An 18,956-nucleotide genomic window follows, 5' to 3' on the forward strand; every position below is an offset into this window, starting at 1 on the left:
TTAACAACACAGTATCATCTGCAAACAACAGTACAGGGAGTTTCCAGACACTGCCCTCTCTCATTAGTGCGGTGCAACATCCGCTGCCCTACCTTGTATCTCTTTTATAACCCCATCCATTTACAGACTGAACAACCAAACATACGAGCTCTATAATACTTCGGCTCACTTTTAATTTTTAACTGACAACCTCATTCACATATCATTGTAAATCCTTCAGTCTACGTTAACTCTGATAACTTTACCAAATGATAAGCAACTTCTTTTACCGTATTTACTCCACAGTATGATTTTTTTTTTTTCTGAAAACGCTAAATATTATTCATTTTACCATGCATCCCTCACTGTTAAAGTTAAAACAACCTCTACTAACCTTTTCACTGTATGACTTTCATAACGCAAATAAAATCATCCGGAGGAAAAGAAGAGTAACATAAAAAGATGTCTCATGCAGAAGAGGTTAAATGAAAACTCCCCTCACACTCTGGGACACCTCTAACATTTTCACCCGCATTTGCGAAGTGTTTTTCTCCCGCTCACACGCCTTTCACTGCCCTTCCTACATCTATCTACCCTCTTCTCATCCTAATCCTGTTCTCCCACGCACGCTCAGCTGTTTACTTCCCTCAGCCCACACCACTAAACCACTAATTTGAATAAAGATCAGATTAAAGTGTGGTCTGCTTCTCCAATTCTACATCAACAGTGCCAATAAATGAAGAATAACATAAAGTAACGTTGTATTTCTCTAACTGACACGTCGGCGATTTCCCATAGGCTACACATGAGCGATGTTTTGGTAACATGTTTTACAGACATCTGCATGATAGTTGCCTACAAGTAGCATTTTACGGCATGCAATTTCATTCCGAAGTTATCAAAGCAAATATAAAGATTTAGTTTAAAAATACTGTATACCATTAAAAGTACAATGTCGCAACTTGTAACAGTGTAAAACGCCTTATACATACATGGTTCTTCTTGCACTTTACTTCCGAGGTCTGATCCACAAAACATGGTGCACTACAGGCTGCATCTATCACTACGGCACTACAACAGTTCCCGCGCTACCCACAAGGCCAGTTCTAGGCTAACACCCATTGATGCAGACCCTGGTGGTGGTGGTGGTATGGGCTAGCCGGGATAGTGTGACCGGGATCAATGATATCAACGCTACCCAACCACGGATTATCCTACAACTGGCTCTCTCCGCTGAGTGGCAACACATGTGCCACCAGCATGAGTTGCCACCTCGCGCGCCCACACTTAGTTTCGATTTTTAAGCGACCTACAATGTCAAAACAACCGCCAACTTTATCGTTACATACTGTATATGGGTACACAAGTGGGGTATACACCATATACGGTAATAACCTGAAGCCATTAAAAGATTTATATGCGAAAATTACGTCGTTGGCAAATGCCTGTTAACAATTTGTTTGGGATTATTATAATTATTACATGATAATTACCGGAACGGCACTTAACTCACGGTAAAATATAAAACTCCCACAAAACTAGCGATGAGGGCATAACACTAATATAAGGTAAAAAAAAATACGAGTACATGATAAAATGTGGTGTGCTGAATGTCGGATGATGCAGTATGGTAGTATGACACAGGTGGGCGGGTGGTTGGTTGTGAGTCATCAGTGTGATGACCGTGGCAGCCTGGGTGAAGACGCCTGATATATGGCTACAACACCACAGAAATTAAACCAACTTTCGATTAAATCTTCAGAGGGTGGCACGAATAAATAAACCTCATCGTACTCAAGGGTTAAGGGAGCTACTCGACCTATCTTCCTATCCAGTCTTGTCTACACTGAATATCGTCAATGGGTGGCATTGAATAATAATAATAATAATAATAATAATAACAACAGAATGACCTGTTTAATGGATACAGCTCGTAACCTTTTCAGTCTGAGGGAATCTTGAATTTGACTTGTTTCTCACCCCTTACGGTTCCTCTACCAAGCCGAACAAAACAGCTTGGCGATATAATTCACCATAATGCACGCGGGGTTAACTCTTGAACCGCAAGGAATGGTTTACCTTAATTCTGTCAAACACCAAATTATTCTACTCGTCCCTTACCAACTTTACGAGCTCTGACAGTCACATGTAGAGGTTACTGAGATTTCTTAAGTAAAGCAAGAATTACATGTTTGGGAAGAGAGAATTACAATGTCAGTGCGTCTATTAGTCCATTTCTCTCTCACTCTCTCTGGTGTGTGTGTGTGTGTGTGTGTGTGAACCGTAATCGTCACCCACTAGTGGTTATGCAGGAGTTAACAGTTAATCGACGATCTTGTGCTTCCCCATCAGTAACTCTTTGTACCTATCATTGTAACACCTTAACCCTTTCACTTCGATGATGCATTTTCATAGTATTCTTGCTGCCATTAGAGGCTTCACCCCTTCATCACAATGACGCAATGTTACCCATTATTCTTTTTAACCAAGACAAATTTAATTAGGTAATGTAAGGACCCTCGTAGCGAAAGGTTTAATTAAGGATGTATCTAACGCCTCTAGTGTGAACTGTCTCTCGAAGTCTTATATAATCGTCGGGCAGTGGAAAAAATAAGAGAAAAAGTATGTCTGGCTTGTTACAGACAGAAACAGAGGAGAAAGAGTCAGTTAGGCCTTGGATATGCGAGATTAGGTTAAATTTGAATACAATATATAGTACAAAAATTCACCTTGGTTTCAGGAAAGTTGTCACGTTATGCGGAAAAACAGACAGTTATATATTAGCTTGGTCCCCGACTGGTTCGATTAATTTAGACTGTCAGATCTGATAACGCTCGCCAGCAATGGGTAAGCTTAGTGTTGGTCTGGATAGGTTAGTTAAGGTTAGGTGAGGCGTGGATAAGTAATAGGAAAGGAGGTGGGGGGGGGGGATGGTTAAGGTGACTGCGGCTATTTTGAGAAGAAGAAATCCCAAAGGAGTGTGTCTAGAGGGGGAGGGTTAGCATCCTGGTGCAGGGGGTGGGGCGTCGGGAGAGAGAGAGAGAGAGAGAGAGAGAGAGAGAGAGAGAGAGAGAGAGAGAGAGAGAGAGAGAGAGGTGGAGCGGGGCATGAGGAGGGGAAGTGGGAGAATGGTGTGTTCTTACCTAATTGTATTCTTACCTAATTGTATCTTTACAGGAATGAGTCAAGCTCGTACTGTCCCGTGTCTTAAACCATATTTATCGTACATATCCTTAAATTTGTGAATTGTTTTGGCACACACTATTTCATTCGGTAGTGTGTGTGTGTGTGTGTGTGTGTGTGTGTGTGTGTGTGTGTGAGAGAGAGAGAGAGAGAGAGAGAGAGAGAGAGAGAGAGGCCAGGTGAGTGAGCATGAGTATACAAAAAGGATGACACATGAGCAAGATGAAAGAGAGAGAGAGAGAGAGAGAGAGAGAGAGAGAGAGAGAGAGAGAGAGAGAGAGAGAGAGAGAGAGAGAGAGAGAGAGAGAGAGAGAATGTAAGGAGAAGGGATACGTGGGTGTAGTGAGGACGGTAGGTGGGTAAAATGAGAAGAGGTGAGGGGTGTAGGGAGATGGGGCTTGCATGAGAGGGGTGGGGAGAGAGATGGGAGAATGTGAGAAGGGAAGAAGAGTGAGGAAAGTGGGATGAGCTAGAGTGAGGAGGGTGATATGAGACGTGGACTGAGGGAGGTGGGTGGAGAGGAGGAAGAGATAGGAAGGAAGAAAGCGGGTAGGGAGGGTGACGTGGGAGGGGGAGACGGGGGTTTGGATAGTGGGAGAAAGTGAGAAGAATAACAGCAGGGAGGGCGATGTGCAAGGGAGAGGGGAGTTGGGTGGGGAGAGGAAGAAGGAAGGTGTAATAGGGGTGGGGAGGGTGATCTGCAAGGGGGGGGAGGTGGATGGGGAGAGAGGAAGAAGGTAGGCAGAAGAGGGGTGGGGAGGGCTGTGTGGGAGGGTAATGGTAAGTGGGTTGGGAGAGAGGTAGGAGGTCGGAAAAATTGGGGAGGAAAGGATGATGTGAAAGGACGGGAGGGGAATGGGGAGAGAGGGAAAAAGCTGGGAGAATTGTTGTGGGAAGGGTTATGTGCAAGGGAGAGGGGAGGGGAGAGGGGAAGAAGGTTGGTTAAGGATGGGGAAGGTGATGTGGGAAAGGGGAAGGTGATGTGGGAAAGGGGGAGAAGGGTGGGGAGAGAAGGATGAGTAGGGAAGACTAAAAAGGAGAGTGATGTGGGTTGAGGGGGATGACAGGTGGGCTGGGAGAGAGGGAGAAGGTGGAAAGAATAGGGGTGAGAGGGGGTGATGTGGGATGGGGAGTAATGGGGAGAGAGAAAAAAGGTAAGAAGAACAGGGGTGGGAAGAGAGAGAGAGAGAGAGAGAGAGAGAGAGAGAGAGAGAGAGAGAGAGAGAGAGAGGCGGGGTGGAATATGAAAGTGGATATTAGCATGGTTTGAAAGTATGGTGGTAATGACATGATAGGGGTAATTTTTGTGGTAATAATGGTAATGATGGTGAAGGACACAACAGAACGTTCCGTGACAGGAGTAATTATAGTAGGAACAATCCTTAAATTAATCTCTTCACTTAAGGGAGCACGTTGTAGCACCAGCCGATCAGGGTGGTACTCCCAAGGGAAACGGGAATGCTGATGATAGGGAGAGCTGGAGCTCCTATTTCACTAGCTACCTGCCTACCAGAATATCTGACCATCCCCCTTTGATGATGATCTTAGTGTGACACTAACATGAAGGGCAGACCAGCATACCCTCCCAAACACTTTCTTCTATCTTATGCACTACACTACATGCGCTTTACATATCACACAACGTATCCCACTACGTCACGGGTTGACACCAGCAAGGGAATGTGGCCAGAAAAAATTGTCCCCACTGCTTAGTGGCAGATCTATTGAGGGGAGGCATGACAAAGGCTCCACCAGCATAGATTTGGGGGCAGCGATGGAGTGGGGCTCAGATCTGTGCTAGAGTGTAGAGGGCATTGAAGTTCCCAGGCTGCTGCTTCCGCCCAATGGAGAGAGGCCTGAACCTGGGAATAGCACCCCACGAGGCTGCCCTATCAGTGGGTGTATAATGGCGAGGCAGTTACACTGCCAAGGTGCACTTGGAGGGTGTCCCTGTAGCTGTCCTGGCAGGGTGCCCCAAGGTCGCAGCTTCAGCCACTGGTCACAGCTAGTTGGGTATGGGTCCCAGATTCCATGCCTAGTCTTGGGACTGTGTGGGTGGGTGGGGCCTATGGACTGCGTCTCCCCATTATTTTTACCAATTATGACAAAAGAGAATGGGAATCAAAGCATGCCTGGGGAAACTAAATCATTCAAGGGGATCAGAGTGGCATCATGGAATGGGGAAAGTTTGAGAGGCAGAACAGGGGAAGTAGGTGGGGCATTCAGCAGGAGGTGGGTGGATGATGGATGTGTGCATGAAGTCAGTTGGCGTATAGGGGAGGATCAGCCACAATGATTGCTGGGAGGGACTGATATAACAAATTATTTGGGCAGGTGTTAGTTAAGGAGAAATGGATGGAATAGGTCATGAATATAATGAAAGAAAGTGAAAGGATAATACAGTAGTGGTAAAAATTTTGTTCAGTGGGATAGAGTTTCCACTTATATCAGCGTATGCTCCACAGGCACGCCTGGATGAGGTGGAAAAGGATAGATTCTGGGATGACTTAATATGTGTAGTAAATGGTATGGGGGATGATGTGATTGTAGTTTTGGGAGAGGACTTGAATGGTCATGTAGGTGAAGCAGCTTGAGGATATGAAGGTGTACATGGGGGATGTGCATATGGTACAAGAAATGAGGAAGGGGAATGGATACTTGAGTTTGGAGAGGCAATGAATATGATTGTGTGCAACAACTTTAGGAAAAGAGAGAGTTGGTTGATTACCTATGAGTCTGGGGGAAACAGCAACCAGATAGGCCATATCCTGGTCAAGGGGACTGATAGAAGGTTAGTGAGGGATGCAAAAGTTATGGGGAGCAAGGAGTAGGTGCAGCAACACAAGTAATTGGTATGTGACATGGTGCTTATGGAGCGGGTGATGAAAAAGAGGACCAGGGCACCTAGGAGGAAAGTATGGAAGTTGAAAAACCAAGCAGTAAGTGATGCATTCAATAGCAAAATGAGAAGAGTGGTGGCTGAATGGGGAATCGTTGACAGAAATGTTAATGAACAGTACAGAGCTCTCAAGAACAATCTCCTGAGAGTTACTGATTAAGTGTGTGGAGGGGCAAGGAGACCCCCCAAGACGTAAAGTAACTTGGTGGTGGGATGAGGATGTAGATACTGCGGTAGAGGAGAAAAAAAGGATTTTCTGGGAATGGAACAGGGGCAGTAAGAAAGAGGAATACTTGGCTGCCAAGCCTAGGGCTTGAAAAGAAGTTTACAGAGCAAAGTCTGAGTCACAGAGACTTTTACTTGATAACCTAAATAGTGTGGAAAGGAAGAATATGATATTTAAGGTGGCAAATCAGATGAACAGGAGAAACAGGGATATCATAGTTGGGCGGTATGTGAAGAATGATGAAGGAAAGGTAGTGGTGAACAGTTGGGATTTTAAAGACGCCTGAAGAAAACATTATAACCGGTTGCTGAATGAAGAGTTTGACTGGGACAGGGAAGGTTTGGAACCAACAGATCCAGTGTTTGGCCCTTGGTCTTTGATTGCCACTGCTACTGTGTGCAGGGCAATAAGCAGGATGCAGATGAGTAAGGCGGCAAGTGTGTCTGAGTTGACTGCTGAAATGTTGAAAGCCTCAGGAGATACAGGAGTGGAATTAGTTACTGACTTATTATGATTGTATATGAGTGTGTTGTCCCAGATGATTGGCTGAAGAGTGCAACTGTAAATGTACACAAGATGAAGGGTGATGCCCTGGAAAAAGGAAATTATAGAGGCATACAGCTTTTAGACCAGATAATGAAGGTAATGGAGAGAGTCCTACAAGGTATGATTGAGGAAAGAGTGGCTACTGATGAGATGCAGTTTGGGATAATGCCAGCAGAGACACCACTGATACCATATACAGTACAGCTTCAAGAAAAATATATAGGAAAGAAAAGGGATTTGTACTTTGTTTTTGCTGATTTGGAGAAGGCCTCTGACAGAGTCCCTTGACAGGTGGTAAAGTGGGCAATGAGAAAGCTTGGGATCGAGGAGTGGCTGGTTAGGGTGGTTATGGCTATGTATGTGAGTGCTTGCACCAAGGAAAGGGTGAATGGAGATCTGAGTGATGAGTTTTCCGTGAATGTTGGTGTGCATCAGGGGTCAGTCTTGAATTCCTTATTGTTTATCATAGTACTTGAAGCCCTCTCATGTGGCTTCAGAAATGGAATTCCATAGATGATGACGTATGCTGATGATTTGGTGTTGACTGCAGTGAATGAAAGGGAGGTGGACAAAAAACTCAGGAAGTGGAGAGATGGTATGGGGCACAAGGGATTAAGAGTAAATGCAGATATTGCAAATGTGATGGTATCTGGGGCTGGTGGTGGTACTGTCAAAGAAAAGGGAGAGTGCCCATGTGCAATTTGCCAAAAGGGTGTGGGAAGTAATTCCATCTTGTGCAGTGTTTGTGATAAGTGGGAGCATGAGAAATGTAATGGTATTAGAGGCAGACTGAGATAATGCTGATTCTATGTGTGCAGTGTGTTGGGGAGAGCATGTGGAGATTGTCAGGTGTAAATGGACTGATCCTGCTGGTGAGTCTCTTGAGTGTGTGGAAGAGTTTTGTTATTTGGGAGACATGTCATTTGCTGGAAGTGGGGCTAGGGTTAGCTCTGAGGCCACAGTGAGGAGTGGTTGGAAGAAGTTCAGGGAGCTGTTGCCTCTCCTGACACTGAGACGGCTCTCCCTCCATGCTAAGGGATCTTTGTATGCGGAATGTGTTAGGAGTGTACTGCTGTATGGTAGTGAGACCTGGGCAGTAAAGCAAGAAGATATTTGCATGCTCAAATGTACAGAAATGACAATAATTAGGTGGATGTGCAGTGAATCCCTGAGTGCAAGGCCTGGGGGGGGGCTTAGTTTATGATTTAAGATTTGAGAGGTACGATGGGACTGGAGTTTATTGATGTTGTGATGAGGAGAGGTAGACTGAGATGGTCTGGGCATGTGGAGAGGATGGGGGATGATGAATGGGTGCAGAAATTGAGAAGTGTTAACATTAGTGGGTAGGGCTGCAGGCGGTAGACTGAAAAAGACCTGGGATGAAGTCACTGAGCATTACCTCAGGGATAAGGGACTGAAAAGGGATGCTGCCAAAGCCCAAGCAGCATGGGAAGCTGCCATTAGGTGACAAAGGCCAATGCATGCAAGCATGTTGGAGCTTTTAAAAGAGAAGTCTCCCCACGGCCAGATTACTCTATCTGATGCCAGGTAGAACAAAATACAAAAGATGTACTGATAGTGCAGTGGTTCAATGAAGACTGCTTCAATTAATTTCAATACAAAATGTCTTCCCTAGGAACAAAAATCTGATGGAGGTAGCATAAACAAAGTATAAGAAAATGTTATCAAAACTGTGTCTAAACAATTCAGTATAAGTGTCCCCTAAATTAAAAGCATAGTGGTGGGAAGAATACAGGCATACAATTACAAAAAGGTTAAGGTGTAATGTTTCACGGGAGAGGGGGGTGAAAAGAAAGTGATGGTGGTGGTAAAGGTGAGATACTATTTTACTTAATTATTTTTGCAGTCCTTCCACCAAAGACTGCCATTTTTACATTACTGCAATCAGTTCCAATTTTTTATCTTAAAAAGGTCTCTAGTAACAAAAGGGTTAACCGAGGCTGTATCTAACCTCTTCAATAAGAAGTTCACCCTAAAATGGTTAAAATTTTCTGTCTGTGTTAGGAATAGGGAACAAATGATGTTACAGGGTTAAAAGGGTTAATAAATTTGACTCTAGGGTAAAGCAAAAGAAGCAAACTTTCTCCAGCTGAATAAAACTGTCTGGCAGAAGCAAGAATAAAATGAAAAACACTGCCATCTTACTGAAAAAGTTAATGAAAATCGTTTCTAGCTATTTCACAATGAATGGTTTGGCTTAAGGTGATTAACACTGTCTAGAGGCAACAAGAATAATGTTTTTTGCTACTAAGTTCACAGAAACAATGAAAAAATTCCTTATCACAGTTCCACTGTTACTTACAATATTGATTTGTCATGTTCTCCCTGTACTGGACTGTATATACAACACTATAATATCAATGGTTGTGGATGAATTGAAATGCTGTACTTTGGAGTATATCCCTGGCTTATACTGTGGACTGTCTGTACTGTAGATATTACACAGGAAGCTAAGGTACAGTGAACTTCCGCTAATCTGGCATCCGATGGTTTGTCAAACCCAAGGGTTCAAAATTTTCAGCCCAGGGTCATTTTTAGCTTTTTTAGGTAAATTGAGAAAAATCTGTAAAAAATAAAAAAATATTGAAAAATAGCCAAAAGTGGTGCGCCAAACTATCCAATTCTGCACCCACGCTGACATTCACAAGGTCCTGGATGTTATTTTTTGGGGTGTGTTTTTTGGGTGTGTTTTGAACATTTTCAGGTACCTGTCTGATAGTCCGGAAAATCTGATAATCCGGAAGGTCCATGGGCTACTGCATTCCGGATTAAAGGACTTTTACTGTACTTCTTCACTACAACTGCAAGGGAGCTAATATGAGGTACCTTTAAGTCCTAGTTAAACATTTTTTTTTTTTTCTAATAAATGCATGGTAGGTTGCAGATAAACTGTCAACCAAAGTTCCATTGTTAGCTATGAAGACGACTTGCCAGTTTCCTAAATCAACTCTGCTGAGAGTACAGAAAAAATAGAGATATAGTGGAACACATCCCAGGCTTATAAAGAGGACCACCTGTACACTGATGATTCAAAACACAAATAGGTACGTAATGCAATTACAGCACTGTATGCTGGTGGAAGAGAACATGGTAGCTGAAGTCTTTTCACCAACAGAGGTATTACATTTTATACTACTCTTGCATATACAGTATTACTTTAAAGCACTGCAAAACCAAAAAGCAACTGAAACAACCGTATTTGGCTCTTAGTATGTCAGTGTACTGTACAAGAGTTTAAAATATCTTTGTCACAGCAATGCTGATAAATAAGCATAGTAATGGAATACTACTGTACTGAGATGTGTAATATTAACCATAACTATATTATTTCAGTTTTGAATTTTCAGCCAATGAACAATATTACTGTGATCAAACATACCTTATCTGCAGTGGACAATCTTAAAAGAAGAAGGGTTTCAATAAATACTATCAGATATTGATTTTCCAAATACAGTATATGGTCACATGGAGAGAATGGATAACAACAAAGTGGTGAAAAAGGTATATCTAGGCAAATTTGAAGGAGAGAGAAGACAAGGTAAGCCAATGAGAAGGTGGTGGGATATGGTGGATGTGCATGTGAGGAAGAGAGGTAAGGAAGTCAGTGAGGCTAGGGGACTGACAAGAGATCGCGCTGGCTGGACGAATGTCGTGAGAAGTACATGATCAGAGATTTGGCACTCATTTTTAACGTGACAACATCCGGACTGACTCTTTCGGATACAATTATGTGAAGCTACTGCATGTGGTGAATGTTTATGGCGTAACAGATAGAGCCAGGATTCCAGGGGCTTGAATGACGAATGAATGGAAGCATGGGCCGTTAAACTGGGCAAACTTGGGCTGTCTAGGCATTGCTACTCCTCACCCTGCCCTAGGGTGGGAAAAGAGGTCCGGATGATGATGATGATGAATATAAATGTATACAACTAGATCACTACAGTATAGGCACAAATATTACTGTGCATCACCTTCACAATATAGTATCATAAAAGGATGGTTATACAGTAAATTTAGTTATAAACAACTACTGTACAGTGTGGTACTTACCTAAAAAATTTCAAAGACAAAACTAAAGAAGCACAGCTATGGCAAGAACACAATGTAATACAGTGCAGATACAGCTAACAAGTTTAGCAACATATTCTACTGTAACAACTGTCATTTTTATTACAAATAAACAACACTACTTGTGACATTATCTGGGCAATGTTACAGTTACAGAATAACTACAAAATCTGACTGAACCATAATCAAACTGGTTATAAGAAAACTGAAACATGCAGTAAAGTATAATTTCCTGTAAGAAAATGTAGCTGGTTCTCACAGCATATCTTCCCATGAACGATATATGCCATAATATGTTCTATGACTCATAATTTAATTCCACAGTATGCAATGTAATACACAACAGTGCAGGGTATTTGATATTTATCTAATACAGTATACTATATAATTACAGATGGCAACAATAAACAAGTAACTTGCATCCATCCATCACATAATCCAGTACTGCCCCATCAAGACGCATGGACTCAGGGCTATACTACACAGTCATATACCTCTATCTGAGGCGAGAATAACCAACTGTTTGGACTTTGAGGTCATTATGAGAGCAATATTCAGAATCAGACCCTTACAGGCCACATCCTGTTGGAACCCTGTAATTCATGAGACCACTATGCATCTAACAACTGTATGAAAGCAACAGGGCCAATGCACTACATCAGAATGAATGCCCACCCTTGATCTCCCTCTGTGCATTTCAGAGAAGAGGTCCATAAGGGGGAGTGTACCCAAGTGCAACACAGGTGGTAAATAAGATAATACTGTTGTTGTTGTTATTGTTATTGAGTACCAATGGTCTGTATGGCTGAGCATAACCATCAACTGCAGGCAAGCAACAACCATATATTCTTAACACTTCCAGTACACCCAATCACCACCACAGAATCATTCTTTTTCTCTTCAAAAGGAAAATGGCTATAGCAAGGATCAGCACATCTCACATACAGAGAGGTATGAGGTACTTTGAACTTCAAAAGTAATCAACAAAATAGGAGGAATAAGAAGGGAATATGTAGCTTGAAAAATGCTGAAGGTGTTTGGACAGAGGTGGTATGGTTGTCAAGCTTATAAAGCAAAAAGGATATTGCCTGAAAATCTAGGTTGGACTGGTCAAGTCAGGAGAATGGGTGAGGTCACTTTCTCAGCAAACTTCCCAAATATCCACTGTTCTGGTGCATCTGATATTGGAACAGTGAACACTGTCACTGGTTATTTATGAACCAAAGGGGATACCATAGCATGTCTAGGACTACTACTGCAATGCTTAACCAGTTATGATCAAGAATGGAGATTTAGGAGTTCTGTACTATTATATTACTATTATTCATTGTACAGTGGACTAAGATGATATGGAATGTTACTGTTGATTTCTAAATGGTATTGCAGCTTATAAATGAAATGTAGTACATTAACTTCAGATATACCTTATCTGCATGGATGGAGAAACCCTTTGCATCTTGAGGATTAAAAACTATCTTGCCTAACCCTCTCTGTGCTGCTGGGAACTTTAGTAATATTATTCAAGCTAATGACTGATGATTCCATTCATTGATACCATGGGAAACTCCTACCATTTACAGTATATTACAGTAATTAAGATGCAACAATATTATGCCTGGTTTAATATTTTTGAAGAGTACAGAGGTTGGAGAGTTATCTTTCCCGTTCCCCCCCCCCCAAAAAAAAAAGGTTAAAGTACTGTATTATACAATAACTGTATGGTCACTTAACAATCGTCTAATCAACAAGTCAATAAACAGTCACAGCTATAGACAAGACAAGGGTCTCATTAAAATTAGGGTCAAGGTGAAGAAAAAAGAACATCAAGTGACTATGCGTGAGAACATGGGTGAGCATGCAGCTACAAATATGCCATGAACTAAAACAAAGATTTTGAAATCACTGCTCTAAAGTGCTAAAAGATACTGTAACTTACATCATACTGAAATACCATACTGTGCAAACAAAAAAGCTACTGAAACTGGTGTTGTTAGTAAACATAATATCCTACTGATGACTATAATGCATGCAAAGAATACACTACAGTGCATCTTGTCTACAAATACTACTTCTACTTCCCAAGAAACGTCATGTCTACATTACCTTTTCTAGCTTACGAGTGACATGCAAATTAGATCATCAAGCACATCTCCTCTCCAACTCTGTCGTGCTTACACTGTTAGGGGTAGATGGACAAGGTAAGAAGGGATACACAGTGCATGTCAGGTATATAAGATAAAGTACTGATACAACACATAGGACCAAGCACAGTCACCTCATTAATGTACACTACTTATTATGGAATAATGAACTGAAAAATTCATTAAAAAATATAAAGCACTGGCAATACGAATGCTACTGCAGAATGTATTACCTCCATGATATGATGCATATTAAATGCAAATCAGCAATGTATTACAAAAGAAAAAAATTACTATTACAGTACAACAGTGACTACTTTAATGATGCCAATATTTGCAATATACAGTACAGTATACTTCTGTAAATGACCGAAAACAGTACCATGAGCAATGCTCAAAGTAAGTTCAACATAAATGACACACCTCAATGAACGAATCTGGGATTTCCATGCCAAGTTAGTTACTGTTAATGTGGTGACACTGTACCATTGCTACTTCATCCCTCACTGAAATCCCATCCCGTCAAACAAATATTAGTCTGGATATACTTCACAAAAGAATCTGCTGTTTACTCTTAACCTGATGCCTATCTCAGACCACTTGATATGCAGTACTGCACTATACTGGTGGAAATATTAAAGATACTGAATACCTAAGCATGGTATAGGCTACGGTATATATTTAAACAAAATTTCTGTCACTGAGTGCCTACCATATGTTGTTCACTAAATGAATTACAGCATCAGATATACAGTACTAGGAGGGATGGAAAGACTGGAATCCTTTGTAATGCGGGCTGAATATCTGTTCAGTATGATGGGTGTTCAGTCAGGAGTAAGCAATCTGATGGCCCATGAAAACAAATGAAGACAACAGCAAAACTGTTACAAATGGAGTTAAAGTACAGAAAATGCAGCATCTACAAGTTAGTGAAGAAACTTTCACACAAATACAGGGCTCTTGAAGTGAGATATAAAACATTTCATCTTTTTTAAACAACTTTCAGGAAAAAAAAAAAAAAATCCTGGATGTAACTACAATATATGTACAGCATGAGTCAAGGTCCACAGTAAAGACTTTGAGAACAAATACTGGCAAATAGTTCACCACGGCAGAAATATCAAGTACAAACAACCCATAACATGACATCAAAATCAAACTGCAGGATAGGTCACATTACCAATACAGTTCACTCAATCTCCCATATCTCAGGGGGTACCATGAGCAGACGCAAGCACTGATAATGACTTCCTGGATGCAGGAGTTATGACCTTTACCCCTTCCATAAAATGACATCTGCATTATTTCACAGTAGGTTACTTTTAATTTTTTTTTTTTTTTTTTTTCTGATACAGTGAGATCTTTCATTGGAAAAGGGTTAAAAGCTATCCCCACTGACTCTTTCAGTCTAATATGCCTCATTTAACCTCCATAACATTGTATAGCAGTAGCAAAAATAAATCCTTAAAGAATGATGCCATTATACCAAAAGAGTTCGAGAAAAATTGTTGTATGGGGTGGAATGGGCAGTCCCTGAAATCACTCCTCTGACACTACATTCCAGCACTGTATCAACACTGTTTAATCCATCCATCCATCATCCAATCCTACATTGCCCCATGAGGAGCCCAGGAGCCCGGGGCTAAGCAGCTGGTCCCGACATTGAAGATGAGAGTGACCAGCCTCACTCATCCCTGAGTGGCATTACATGAGCAATCAACCCCAACCATCCCTTGGATATAAACCTTCACCGGCTCAATCCAATTGGAGAGCAATAATTACTCACTAAACCACCAGGCGCCAAAATACCCAGAGGATATTTTGAAAATGGTATATACAAATAGCTTACACATCATCATTCAGAGTAATTTTACTGCCTCCGCATCATTCTCTTCACCAGTGTGTTTCATCTCCAGCCTAACTCTTGTATTAAGCAACTGTAGTTAGAGGAACACATGACTTTCTTTTTTTGGAGGGTGGGAAATGATTTATAGAAAAGTATTTAAAACATAAAATACTATTCCATTCTGCCCATTATTAATGTCAATACTCGTACATGTACAATACAGTACTGTGGCTATATGTTTTAAATAAAATAAGGGTTACATACTAGAGCTGTCTGTTGTAACTGCTAACCTGGGTCGAATAAAAACCAATAATGTACTGTATTAATGTGAATCTAGTGAACTATAAATATGAGGATCCACGGAGGTTGAGTGTACGGTATTGCAATAAGGATGCTGAAGACAAGCACTTGAAAAGTACGGGTTCACATGCTGCAATACATTAAAGAAAACCCTCCATCAGCACAGGGCTTGCATTCCTTGAAAATATTATGCCAATTAAACTTTCAAATCCGGCAAGTTAGCTGGGTTCAATCATACTTTCAGATCCAAGAAGGCAATCAGGTTAATTTGGTTTTACATATATACCGGTATATATGTTCAATCATAATTCTAAATTCAAGAATGTAACTGGATACATTTAGGGAAAAAAGAGTATATACAGTACTATAACTGCATAACTGGAAATAAAAAGTTGTCCAAGCCAATGCTGTGTGAGGTTTGTTGTGGTTCCATGTTACATGCAAATGAAAGAAACCACTGAATTAAGGACTGCTAAAACAAAAGGTAAAGGAGCCAAGTATATATAAATCAGCACTGAAATTCAGTTTAGGTAATACATAATCCCATGTGTAAAAATTCTGCCATAAGACACAAAGAACTGAACTCTAATTAGCCTATCCCTGTGGCACCACAGAGTTTTTACCCTCATGGAATCACTGCTATGTGTTACCCAAGCTGACATAGTATACTTCAGCCAAGTACTAAGATTATTATTAACTCATTCGTTACCTAGATGTACATTTTAATTTATTCTTGCTACTTCTGGATTATAGTAACCTACTACAAAGACATTTTTAAAACAGAGGGATTAAGCAAAGCTCTCCTTAACTCTTTCACTATTTCACTACTAAGGAGCTCTTCCAAACTGAGCACTGTCATCTGGTAGCAGCAAGAATAAAATAAAAAATGATGTCCTCGGAGCTGAAGGGTTAGCTTATGCTCCGTCGGCTTGGTTCATGGTGGGTGTCACAAGATATACAGTAGCTATGAAATACCTGTACAATGACAGTGCAGACTGAAATTAACCTACAGTGCTGTAACAAGGTAACTACATTCTTCATTTAGGTTTAGTAATAAAAATGCGACAGTTACCGGTACTGCTTGGAAAATCCAACAGAGAAACACCTGCAGTAGCTCTTCTAGGTTTATCATATTACAGATACAGAACCGGTGTTTACTTTCCATATCAATTAAGAACAACTGCCTTGTAGCAATATTGTATTTTTCACACACTGAATTTCATTGCATTTTGCATTTTTATCAGTCCTAGTTAAAATAGCTACTGCTTATGTTCTGAGGAAGTATAGTGCTATATCAGTTTTGGGAGAGAAGTTCTGACAATGTTCTTCAGAAAGATAATTCCTCCTCTCTTGTCATACCAAAATACATTTAAAAAAAAAAAAAAAAAAAAGATCCTATAAAGAATTCACGTACCACATGTAGCCTATGTGGAAACGAAACACTTACAGTCACTGTCGCTGCGGCGTGACGACTCAGAGGCATAAAGTCCAGGAAACTCCTTCTCTACGTCTGGACTCTCAAAATCCATGTTGGGGAGTGGGCATGAGAGAAGTGAAGGAAAGGTTGGGTAAAAGAGGCCCAATGTGCCTGGTAGGTGGTGGGATGAAGGATGAGTGACTAATCTGAAAAGCAATGAACCACAATCAATACCCTGTACTGCTGGCATATTTGTAACAAAAATGTCCAGTTACATATCATTCCTTTACCAGGTATAAGGGTCTGAGCTTTAGCTATTGTAATCCTGAACACTTTTTAAGGGAAGGTGACTGGTCTACAACCCTGGTGACATTAGCTACATGATTAAAAAGCCTCCATTTGCCTCATGGAGATCTGATACTGTGTACCGCATAAAAGGCCCCCCAACTGATGCCTTGAATCACTAGGTGTCTCCTGTTCTGGTATCACCCCAGACTTTGTATAAATGTGGACAGGCTCCCAGCCTGGCAGGGAAGGAAGGAATAATGAAGAACTAACACCAAGCCACAATATTGCTATATGGCACTGTAGGAGTAGAAGGAAAATAAAGTCCAGAAGAAACACGGAAATATCAAGAAGAGAAGTAGGGAAGAAGTGCAGAAGACAGTATGGAAAAAAATACTGCAGACACAAAAGACCCTTTTTAGTTGCCTCTTATGAAAAGCAGGGATACTGGAGGAAGCATTCATTCCTGCCTCCCCTCCCCAGGGAGGTTCCTGATTGGGAGTGTTGTGCAGGCCAACAACTATGCTTTTGGCCCCACACCACTCCCATACTAGCGTCAAGGGGCAGTGGAATGGTCAGCGAGATGCCCAGATTTCAGCCACTAGATTTTTATCTCTGATGCCACCTGGAAGTGTCGGTAGATTCAGAAAAAAAAAAAAAAAATGTTGAACATTTGTAGCAGTGTATTATTTGGGCCTGTAGCATCATTAATCTTAACATCATTTACCATGTGCCTGCTGATTGAGTATCATGTCTGAATTTGTTTGCCTTTTTTTTTTCTTTCCAGCACTTTCCCTATGATGCTGGACTTAAGGAATACTGTAAGAAAACAGAAAATCTGAACCAGCTTTGGATAATAAGAAACTTGAAAAAATGTAACTCAAGAATAACTTTCCTGGTTTACTGAAGGTTACCTAGTTGAAATCAAACAATGACAAGATTTTGACGAAAGGATGCCAAAATTAGACTGAAAAACCATGGCTTTCATGGTCAGATTAGGCAGGGCTCTTGCTAACTGCTGATGGTTGCGAGCCATTTGGCTCCTAAGGTTTCAGATTTACGAGCCAAATAAATTTTTAGACTACGAGCCGAAATATTTTACAAGCAATAAATATATTTATTTATTTACACACTGTGATGATTAGAAGCATATAATGAGGATTTAAGCCCTCACAGTGGTGACAAGGAAAGACTTAATAATCGATCACAAAGTGCTTTTTTGTTCATTTAAGTGAGATTACTTATTTTGTAGTTTGCTGGGTTTTGAAGTGGATGTATTTTCTCCTCACCAAAAGGCGATTTGCATGTAAAATTTGTTCGCCGCAGGCAAATAATACTTGCATTTGTGAGCTGTGGCTCGCCAAACAAGAGCCCTGTTATGTCCCATTAGATTTGGTTTGCATAATACCTATAAATAGCCCACTGAGGGATACCAAGCTTAGAATCCTTATACAGCTTTCATGGTTAAGTTCTGTTAGATCTGGTTTCAGGTAGCACCCACAAACATTCCCTTTGACAGATATTAAGATTGGGCTCAAAAGATGCAAAGAACAGAACATGGTTAGGATAGATTCAGTCTGATTTTGTTTGTGTAATACTGTAACCATAAATACTTTTGAATCAATTCTTTTCAGTAAACAAAGCTTCACATGACTTTCCATTTTCCTCTATCACAACTCTGAAATATGGCTTGGATTTTCAATTTTCTATGCTTCTTCAGTGTCATCACTAAGATGACAGCTCTTTTATCTTATCCTTGCTACCATGTGATGACTTTGATCAGCTTCTGGTAGGCCTCGCATTGGTGATAGGATTCACGGAGCTTGATTCTACTCTATTCACTATTAAAGTCTTTCATAAGATGAATAAAAGTGTCAGGTGGGAGTATGAATAAAGCAGAACTGTCGGTGAACTGATGACGTTAATTTTATTATGCTGACTGATCCATGTAAGTGAACCTGTACAATTTCCCCTCTGTATACCAGGCATTTCTTGTATGCTGCAATAGCAAACAACTAAACAACTTAACCCCTGGCATCCAATCT

The 18,956-nt window shown here is 41.0% G+C and overlaps 1 protein-coding gene across 1 annotated transcript in view; it reads right to left on the reverse strand.

Annotated features, from left to right (window-relative positions):
* LOC145407269 (uncharacterized) overlaps window positions 1-18,956 on the reverse strand; it is a 54,548-nt gene that overhangs the window by 34,343 nt on the left and 1,249 nt on the right. The window contains exon 2 of the mRNA XM_080278317.1: window positions 16,657-16,832. Coding sequence (XP_080134443.1) covers window positions 16,657-16,738 — 82 coding nt within the window. The 5' untranslated portion in view covers window positions 16,739-16,832. The remainder of the gene's footprint in view (window positions 1-16,656; window positions 16,833-18,956) is intronic.

Source organism: Coenobita brevimanus, chromosome 1 (assembly GCF_032717465.1).
Source record: "Coenobita brevimanus isolate Jiangsu-jjx chromosome 1, ASM3271746v2, whole genome shotgun sequence".
Classification (NCBI taxonomy): domain Eukaryota; kingdom Metazoa; phylum Arthropoda; class Malacostraca; order Decapoda; family Coenobitidae; genus Coenobita; species Coenobita brevimanus.